Here is a 10,233-nt window from a genome sequence, read left to right as displayed (position 1 = left end):
CTTATAAATGGCTTTCTGAAAGTAGTTTTTAGATTTAAAGGGATCATTTGGATGTATTTTAACATAAAGTTATATGACTTACACGTCTATGTAGAAAACATGCTGGAGTGAAGGTAGAAAAAAAACAGACATTTTAAGGTTTATTAACACATTCCTTATGAGATGTACAATATGTAAGGGGGTAATGCCTGACGAGGTGTCCATTGTCAGGTAGTAATGGTCGACGGCGAGGCGTGAATTGTCCAACGAGCAGTTGTTTTTGGGTATTGCCCATGTTTGTGCCAATGCCCTTACATGACCCTCTCACTGTGTGTTTTCACTTCATCAAAGTTAATTGGAAGTTTGGTCTGCTTAAAATGTCTTTTTTAGCGTTCTGCCAAAAAAGCTAGCGCTAGCATTAGCTTATTACTTAATAGAAAGTCTGACGATTTTCAACCAGCTCTGTGTACTGCCGTACATGCTGACGAACGGCACCAGTACACGGAGCTCCGCGTTTAACTGCCAGTAAAACTCAGCTGGATGACTCGTGTCATTTCCCTCTTAAGCATTTAGCTACAATAAGCGCAGCGCCATTGATACCATAGAGACGCTGGCTTAATCGCGTCATCCTCCCCAGCTCCTTCCTTTTGTCTAAATATGGTCACTTCTGGCTCCAAAATACCAAGATGGCGACGGCCAAAATGCAAACTCCCGGCTTCAGAATGGCAGTCCACAAACCAAAGGGTGAATCCACCAATGCTAAGTCCATTATTTTTTCAGTTTATGGTATAAAATGAGGTGCTACGCTGCTCCCTGAGCTTCTTCGTCTTTAGCTTCAGAAACACCCAGGTTATAATCATCCAGCTTAATGTTCTCCTGTCTGCCCGACATCTTCCCACTGCTGGCCTGGAGAGACATGACAGCACAAAAATGTGACTTCCTGCATCACTCCTCTCTTCAGTTTAATAAACAATGAGTACTTAATTTCAGTCAGTAGTCTAAACAACAGACAAGTGTCAGTACCTTACAGTAGAAGTAAAGGGCAGCGTTCACTAACAGCAGAGTCAGCAGCAGAACGACCACTCTGATGATAAAAGGTGTCGGATCTGATGAAACACATCATGGACAGTCATCACATCACAAAACATCATGAGTCTAACAGCTCCAAATAAACAAACTGTAGTGAGCCGAAATCTGGAACAATGACGCGAGTCGTCGCAATGTAATTGCAGAAACAACAACATGCATTGACGCTATTGTCAATTGATCATTTTTACTCAGTTTGAACCAATCATCTTTACCAAACCTGTAAACAGTCAGCTCACCTAAGACAGTGAGAAAGAGCAGACGACTCTCAGAGGAGAAGTTATGAGAAAAAACATAGATGTGATAAACACAGCTGTAGCTTCCTTGGTGGGCGGGCTTTGCAGCAGAAAACAGGAAATGGGCAGAGTGATTGACAGCTGACTGGGTGTAGTTGTGTGCTGAGTTGGAGGAGGTGAAGGTGAGCTGGAAGGAGCCTCGTGGGTACTGGGGCTGGATGGAGCAGCTGATGGTAAAGTCGGAGCCCTTGGACACCTGAAACTCTTCCTGCTGGGCCGCGGAGACCCCTTCCATGGAGGAGGACACAGAGATGTTGGGCTGAAGCAGCAGGTCTGTATATACAGAGATGATGAAATGTTACATTCAGCCTCCGTTCAACAAAATAGCCCCTGAAAAAGGATGTGATATCATGGGTTTGAATACATCATGACATGATGTCATATATATGTCACTGATGGGCTTACCTGAGCAGGTCAGATTCAGGATGGAGGAAGAGTGCCATGATATAGCACACTCCCTCAGAGCAGATCCAGACTGAACACAGTCAGACTTGATCCTCCACACAGGTCTGTCTGAGGACACCTCTCTCTGTCCTACAGAAACAGCAGAGCCACAGTCCAGCTGTGAACAGGCAACAGCTGCTTCCTTCAGGGTCCAGTCAGAGTGTCTCGCTGGTATCCACTCTCCCCGATGTTTCACCTCCAGTGTTCCTGCACAGCGACTGTCTCCTCCCACCAACCTGACAGGCTCTGAACAGAAACAAAAGAGTCATCAGTAAAAGAATAAAGTGAGTTTCATTAGAACAGAAATCACCCAAATCAAAGCTGCAGCTCCTCTTCTACCTGAGCAGGTGAGTTCAACAGCTTTGACCGGTCTGCAGGCGTTATTATCTGAGCCTGAGCTTCTACAGTCCAGGAGAGCAGACTCGTTGCCTCCACAGTGGAACTCTTTGGTCCACCATGGAGCCTCCACTTGTCCATAGAGCACCCCCTGGAGGACTGAAGGAGCCCCACAGCCAATCTCCCTACAGACCACATATGCATCCTGCAGATCAAAGTCAGCTTCACACACTGAGGACCACCTCTGGTTAGACTGGTTCGTCTTCACCTCCAGTCTGCCAGAACACAGACTGATCCCATCTACCAGCCTGACAGAGTCTGGAGAGATGATAGAAGATAAAATAGAGAGAGAGATAACAGACACCGGACACAAAATAAAACACTGTTGTGAATGTGAAACAACAATTCAGTGATTCAAACTGGACTCAGCACAATTCCAACATAAGTTCATCATTAACAACAGAAGACATCTTTATAACACCGCAGACTGCAGCAAGGTTACTGTCACATGTACTGCTATTTTACTGTTTACTACTGTAACAGTAGTGTTTTCAACACAACATCATCTGCAGATTTCTCTATTCTGTTTTTCTGTTTAGGTACTCCACAATGTTTGCTCTCCACACAGAAGTTGAAAGGTTTTCATTCCTTCTTATTTTTCTGAGAAGATTTGTAACCCAGAATAAAAATCTGTTTAGAAAATGATCCCTAATATCTAAAAGGGATAGGGGCTGGACTCTGTCCTTTTAAAAGGGGCCCTATTGTGCTCATTTTCAGGTGTACTACTTGTAGTTTGTGATTCTACTAGAACATGTTTACATGCTTTAATGTTCAAAAAACATTTTATTTTTCTCTAACTGCCCATGGCTGCTGCACCTGTATTAGGCCGACTTCACATTGGCTGCGTGGCGTGTCAGTTTTTATTTCAGCTCCCATGGTAACAGGTTAGAGCTTGCACACTGCCTGCGTGACACGCACGTCTCAGGCGCAGCTTGAGCTGCGCTGAAAACGCGTGCATGCTAGAAATAGGACTGACGCCTATTTTTCACGAGACACGCAAGCGTGTTGGAAGCGTTTCCAGGCAAAATAGAATACGAGAAGATGTTTATATGTCATCTTGACACAAATACATATTAATAAATGACATTTTGATGTTTGAAAGTCTCTAGGTTTTGACATAAATGCAGATATAAATGTAATTTAAAAAAATAAATAATTATTGATTTTCAAATATTGCACCTGTCAATACAGAACGAAATATTCGGTAGCCTATTTTAACGTCAATACTGCCGACGTTGTCTTTGCTGTAATCAAATCAGTCTATATTTATGTTTAACATGAAGTATACTATTGCTTGAGTGCAGTAAATCAATGGGAAACATACATGTGTACAGACAAGGCTAGCAGCAGCAGCGCCACGTCAGACACGTTTCTGGTGTGAAAAGAGAAAAATCCACGCAGCCGCCACGCAACAGAAATGCCACACTCACGCCACGCAGGCAGTGTGTGGCTGGCCTTAACCCTCTGTCTGAGACACTCTGTTGTAGCGCCTATCTTTTAAAGCCCCCCTCCCAAAAAAGCCTGACTAATCTACTCTCAGCCTTTCCAGGTCTCCACATTGGGGACTGACTGTATGGGATATAGTGACACTTTCAACTTTGAAAAATTACATATAAAGGCTTCTAAACCAAATACTACACAATTGAACATGTTCCAGCAGGAATGTGATCCAAAATTGGGCTGAAATGAACAACAACAGCAACCATAATTATAGCTTTCTCTGGTGTTAGCATGTCGCTACATGTAGCAGTGTAGGAAATGTAAACCCTGCAGTAGTGTGCCTAGAACAGATGACCACATAAAGAAATCTGGCACAGATTGACATCGCCGAGAGTAGAAAAAACAATTGGAAGTGAAGTGGAGTCTTCGAACAATCTGAAATCGGAGTTTTTTTTCTCATAGGGATAACTTTTACATACACTTACCTCATTATTTGAAGCTTTGGCCAAATTTTATATGAACATCCAACATTGTAACATTATATATATGACCGACAATAAGGAAAAGTAAAATAGGACTCCTTTAAGGAGATTCCCAGGGTTAGGATGCTACGTGGGTGTGGAGATACAGACCAGCCCCCGCTGAGCTGAGCTGCTCAAAGTTGTGGCCAGTAGGTCATTGGTTACCACCATAACAGGCACCAAAGAACCTGCTGGTGGAAACCAGCGGTTCAGAAAGCAGTCAAGCGGAAGAAGGAGTCATTTCAGGCTGGTTGGTGTTTGGCCCATTGGACTCCTGAACCAGCAGACTTTTATGTTTCACAGATCTTGGTGCATTTACCACCTGATTTACTGAGGCAGAAGCTCATCAGACACCGTCATGGCTGCTGAAGAGGGTACAATATTGTCAAGATGTCACTAATGGGCTTACCTGAGCAGGTCAGATTCAGGATGGAGGAAGAGTACCATGATATAGCACACTCCCTCAGAGCAGATCCAGACTGAACACAGTCAGACTTGATCCTCCACACAGGTCTGTCTGAGGACACCTCTCTCTGTCCTACAGAAACAGCAGAGCCACAGTCCAGCTGTGAACAGGCAACAGCTGCTTCCTTCAGGGTCCAGTCAGAGTCACTCACTGGTCCCCACTCTCCTCGATGTTTCACCTCCAGTGTTCCTGCACAGCGACTGTCTCCTCCCACCAACCTGACAGACTCTGAACAGAAACAAAAGAGTCATCAGTAAAAGAATAAAGTGAGTTTCATTGGAACAGAAATCACCCATATCAAAGCTGCAGCTCCTCTTCTACCTGAGCAGGTGAGTTCAACAGCTTTGACTGGTCTGCAGGTGTTTCTATCTGAGCCTGAGCTTCTACAGTCCAGGAGAGCAGACTCGTTGCCTCCACAGTGGAACTCTTTGGTCCACCATGGAGCCTCCACTTGTCCATAGAGCACCCCCTGGAGGACTGAAGGAGCCCCACAGCCAATCTCCCTACAGACCACATATGCATCCTGCAGGTCAAAGTCAGCTTCACACACTGAGGACCACCTCTGGTTAGACTGGTTCGTCTTCACCTCCAGTCTGCCAGAACACAGACTGATCCCATCTACCAGCCTGACAGAGTCTGGAGAGATGATAGAAGATAAAATAGAGAGAGAGATAACAGACACCGGACACAAAATAAAACACTGTTGTGAATGTGAAACAACAATTCAGTGATTCAATTCCAACATAAGTTCATCATTAACAACAGAAGACATCTTTATAACAGCACAGACTGCAGCAAGGTTACTATTTAATACACCAATTGTCCATTTTTGAGTACCTTCAACATGTTTTCAAACAATAACACATCTGATTTACTAAGGCAACAGCTCATCAGACTCTGTCACGGCTGCTGGATGTGTGTCAACCTGGGGTACAAAACTGTCATAGGTTATGTCATAATTGATATCATTGATGGGCTTACCTGAGCATCTGAGAAACAGGATGGCGGTAGAGGAATCTGATTTTGCACAATCCCTCAAAGCAGATCCAGGCTGAACACAGTCAGGCCTGATCCACCACACAGATATGTCTGAGGATTTAATTGTATGTCCTACAGAAACAGGAGCGCCACAGTCCAGCTGTGAACAGGCAACAGCTGCTTCCTTCAGGGTCCACTCATAGAAAATGTCACCCACTGGTCTCCAGTCTCCCCGATGTTTCACCTCGAGTGTTCCTGCACAACGACTGTCTCCTCCCACCAACCTGACAGACTCTGGACAAAACAAGAAAGTAATCAGTGAAATAAGTGAAATGAATTAAGAATGCTTGAATGATTCCTTTATTATTCTTTTCATTCTCTATTTACCTTTTGAGTTGTGTTTTTCTTCAGCCGGGAGTCCTGTGGAGACAATCAGAAAGTAAACGTCATACTATAAAGGCAGGAATCTCTGTGACTGAGTCCTTCCGGGTGTATGTCTATGAACGAGGTAACCTGCATAAGCGAAAGACGTCACACATAGCACAGATTGGAAGTTCAGGGTGACAAAGACGCTCACGTAATAAAGTAAAGTAAGTAAGTTATTTATTTACAAATGTACATACTGTAACTACACTTATACATAGCTGTATTCTACTGCTCTTCATACTATTCATCCTGCACATACACTTATTCTCACTACTCTTATAATGTTACTGTTTCTGCACTACAATGGTAGAGTTAACACACTGCACATAGCTGTACATACTGTACATATCTGTCTATATGGTTCATACTGAATATCCATATTTTATTGTCTTTCTTATAATAATACACTGCATTTTTACTACTATTATAATGTTACTGCTGCTACATTGCACATACTGTGCATGTACATGTTGTTCATACATTGTTCATATTACATAGCCATATTTATTCCGCTCTTATAAGGTAAGTGCTAATACACTGCACACATTTATATTTAATTTATATTACTCTAACCCACTTTCTGTAAACCAACTGTACGCTACTGTCTACACTGCACTATATTTCTTGTCCTGTCTATACTTGAATATCACATTGCACTTTTCTGCTCTTTTTGCACTTCTGGTTGGACACAAACTGCATTTCGTTGTCTTTGTACTTGTACTCTGCACAATGACAATAAAGTTGAATCTAATCTAAACAGGCCAGATTAGCTCTCTGAGCTAATGCGTGCTACCTACTGTAGCCAAGGGTAAAAAAAACACAGGCTCCCTAATTGGAACTAGTGTGAACACACTTTTATTGACGCACATATTGACAACGGCAGCAACCTGGTGTCACAGAATTCCGTGAAATGAACACGGCCTGTCACTGCCCGATGTGAGTCGAGTGTAGATGTGAGTCGCGCATGCGTCACTTTGCGACAAGTAGCCTACAAGATGCTAACGGCTTTTTGAGCTAACGCACAGTCTATGAGCTAACGTTAGCAATCAAACAATCATAGATAGCTAAAACGTTTTTGAAATGACTGCTCCTGCTGGCTACAAGTTAGCAATCAAACACAATAAAGGCTGTCACTTAATGGCGTTTTGAGCTAACGTTAGCAATCAAACAGTCATAGATAGCCAAAACGTTTTTGAAATGACTGCTAGCTAAAAGTTAGCAATCAAACACAACAAAGGCTGTCACTTGAATGGCATTTTGAGCTAACGTTAGCAACCAAACAGTCATAGATAGCTACAACGTTTTTGAAATGATTACCATCTTCTGTTATTGTATGTAAAGAGAAACGTTTATTATTTTATAGATTTCACAAATTTCAGTATGACACGTTATGCCGTAAACAGTTTAAATCTGAGCATGCGCGACTCACATCTGCACTCGACTCACATCGGGCAGTGACACGGCCCCTTAACTCAAAATCTGTGGCAGTTTCACAGACCTGCCGAAAATTCCGTGATGGGCCACGGAAGTGATGCCTATGTAAGTCAATGACTTGACTTGAATTCCCTGATTCCATTATAACTGCATCGGAATCACCACAAATGCGTGAAGGGACTTTATTCAGATCATTTTGCTAAGAGGAAACTCAATGAAACATCTCACAATACACTAACAATATTTTGCTGACACTACATATCAAACAAAAGCAAGACACTATGTCATACTAAGTTGAGCGGTAAATTCAGCACTTCTAAGAAAAGGGCAGAAGATAATGTCATCTTTGAGCCTGACCGCGCAAAGCCTCTCTTCCTCCGTCTCACTCACACTCACACTGGGTCCGGTAGTGTAAGTGTACTAACTTATATCACTAATAACATTACTGCTGGCAAAATACCCCCGCTGATTAAATCTTTAACATTACTTTTACCGTTAAGCCACTAAGCCGGTTTGTTCAGTCTCTCTCTCTTTCTCTTAAAGTGTTCATATTCTGCTCATTTTCAGGTTCATAATTGTATTTAGAGGTAACATCAGGATAGGTTTACATGGTTTAATTTTCAAAAAACACCATATTTTTGTTGTACTGCACATTGCTGCAGCTCCTTTTTTCAGCCTGTGTGTTGAGCTCTCTGTTTTAGCTACAGAGTGAGACCTCTCACTTCTGTTCCATCTTTGTTAGGAGTCGCCCAGGCGCAGCAGCTAGGTAAGGACTACTAGCCAGTCAGAAGCAGAGTATGAGGGCGTGCCACGCTAGCAGCTAGGCGAGCATTATAACATGTGTTACAAAGTGACGCACGTTTGTCTCTGAAGTAAAGGCTGGACTACAATAGAGCTGTTTGGAGCAGTTTGTGAACAGTGTTTTCTGTTGGAGATGGTAAGTCCCTTTGGGGAGGACTTTGGGCTTTTTCACTTTGTAAACCGATTACATGCACAAAAAAGATAATAACACAATAAAGGAAAGGGAAAAAGCATAATATGAGCACTTTAAGCACACACACACTCACTCACTCACATCGGCGGCTAAGTCGTCTCTGTTCTCAGCCCGATTCAGGTGGTTGATTAACGCATATTTTGGACTGGCTCTCATGACAGGCTGAATGGGTGCAACGGAACCACGCATCACTGAGAGGACTGAGTCACATTCTCAATCATTCAACCAGGAGTTAAAGTGAGCCAGAACCATCCTGGGAACTGCGCTGGGGCACCTTCGATTAATAAGTAAATTAATTTAATTGGCAGTTTAATACATCAGTGTTTCGTTATGCAGTGGCACACTGCCATGAGTCCACAAATGAGGCAAATGAGTCACAAACGACTAGAGATGCAAAGAATTGCAGAGACATAACAATCACAATGAGACTCAAAACAACTTCAAAGACCCAAATGACTACAAACTACTACAATAAGATGCAAGCGACACAAAAACTCTAGATGCAAAATGACTAAAAGAGACACAAAATGATGACAAAGGGACACAAAACTACCATAAAAAAATGCAAAACGACTACTGATTGGATAAAGCAGAAATAACAATTGCTTAGAAATAGATTCAAAAACTTGGTTTGATTTGATGAAAATCTGAAGGATTTTAACTTTAAAATGTACGATTTTACAATGTCCATTTTCAATTGTTTTGAGTCTCTTTATTAAATAGGTCCATTGAAGATGATATTTTGGGTGTTTTCACACCTAAACTTTTTGGTTAGGTTAAAATGGCCGGTTAGTATGGTTCATTTTGGCTGGTGTAAAAGCTGTCAATCTAATCTGTTTGTACTGCTTTTAGTTGCATATCAGTCCTGGCCGCTGTGGCTCGTACACGAACGATAATTGCTAATTATAAATACACTGATTGGAGGTCAAAAAAAAGAAAAAAATGACATAAAGTAATTAAGTAAATAAAAAACTAGATTTGACAATCTAGGCAATTGGTGTGTGTGTGTGTGTGGGGGTGTGTGTGTGTGTGTGTGTGTGTGTGTGAGAGAGAGAGAGAGAGAGAGAGAGAGAGAGAACTTTGTTCTCTGATTTAAAGACAAAACATATATTTGAAAAAAAAAAAACACATCATCGTTAAAGCAGAGTCCTACCTGAGCTCCACAGCAATAGAAACAGCACCAACAGGTAATCCATGTCCAGGCCTGTCTGTCTGTCTGTCTGTCTGTCTGTCTGTCTGTCTGTCTGCTCTCTGGTATTCACATTTGCAGTCTTTAGTGTATATCTGCATACAGGAAGAGGTGGAGCTTTACTGGAACATGTCTGATGGTCACATCAGACAACGAGATGGGGCTGTTCATTATCTTCTATGAACCAATATGACCATCTGATATTTTGATGATGACAAGCATGTAGGTTAGTTACACTATAGCATGTGACGGTAAGGGGACTGTAAGAGAAAATGGCTTAAAATAATTGTTTGGCGTCAGTGTTGCCTAAGCGTTACCTGGATGTAGAATTTACCTGTGTTTTCAAGGAAATATCCATCAGTTTAATCGGGAGCATTGAGCTGCAATTCATTCTTTTAATCCAAAATCGACTGTATGAAATGCTGCATTCCAATATATTTTTTGCTAAAACTTCAAATCAACCAGCACTTTTGCAGTCATTAATTAAGAGAAAGTTGTGGCTTTTGATTGTTGCATCACATTTTCTATCAGCATTTACATGCGTCGCCCCTAGCTCCCTCGGGCTTGGGCCCCTAGCTCCCTCG

The 10,233-nt window shown here is 42.2% G+C and overlaps 1 protein-coding gene across 2 annotated transcripts; it reads right to left on the bottom strand.

The window, feature by feature from the left end:
- Window positions 1-127: 127 nt before the first annotated feature.
- On the bottom strand, window positions 128-9,679 carry LOC116054155 (CD5 antigen-like). 2 transcript variants are annotated; one of them, XM_035997162.1, is made up of 10 exons: window positions 9,614-9,679; window positions 5,994-6,026; window positions 5,610-5,900; window positions 4,950-5,264; window positions 4,572-4,856; window positions 2,145-2,459; window positions 1,767-2,051; window positions 1,305-1,634; window positions 1,003-1,085; window positions 128-885 (listed from the first exon to the last, which is right to left on the bottom strand). In XM_035997162.1, exons 1-10 carry the CDS (start codon window positions 9,654-9,656, stop codon window positions 781-783), a joined length of 2,085 nt encoding a protein of 694 aa, XP_035853055.1. In that variant the 5' UTR covers window positions 9,657-9,679; the 3' UTR covers window positions 128-780. The 2 variants fall into 2 exon arrangements, with proteins under 2 accessions (XP_035853055.1, XP_031161380.1); XM_031305520.2 differs by lacking the exons at window positions 4,950-5,264; window positions 5,610-5,900 and having other exon boundaries at window positions 9,614-9,669.
- Window positions 9,680-10,233: the final 554 nt, after the last annotated feature.

Source organism: Sander lucioperca, chromosome 2, assembly GCF_008315115.2.
Source record: "Sander lucioperca isolate FBNREF2018 chromosome 2, SLUC_FBN_1.2, whole genome shotgun sequence".
NCBI lineage: Eukaryota > Metazoa > Chordata > Actinopteri > Perciformes > Percidae > Sander > Sander lucioperca.
This window is presented reverse-complemented; position numbering and strand designations above follow the sequence as displayed.

Bases quoted from the DNA above. Each gene is read 5' to 3' on its own strand.
- LOC116054155 (XM_035997162.1), bottom strand. From the start codon at position 9,656: ATGGATTACCTGTTGGTGCTGTTTCTATTGCTGTGGAGCTCAG. The intron at 6,027-9,613 runs GTAGGACTCTGC...TTGTCTCCACAG, and splicing joins TCTATTGCTGTGGAGCTCAG to GACTCCCGGCTGAAGAAAAA. The intron at 1,086-1,304 runs GTGAGCTGACTG...GTGTTTCATCAG, and splicing joins GCTCTTTCTCACTGTCTTAG to ATCCGACACCTTTTATCATC.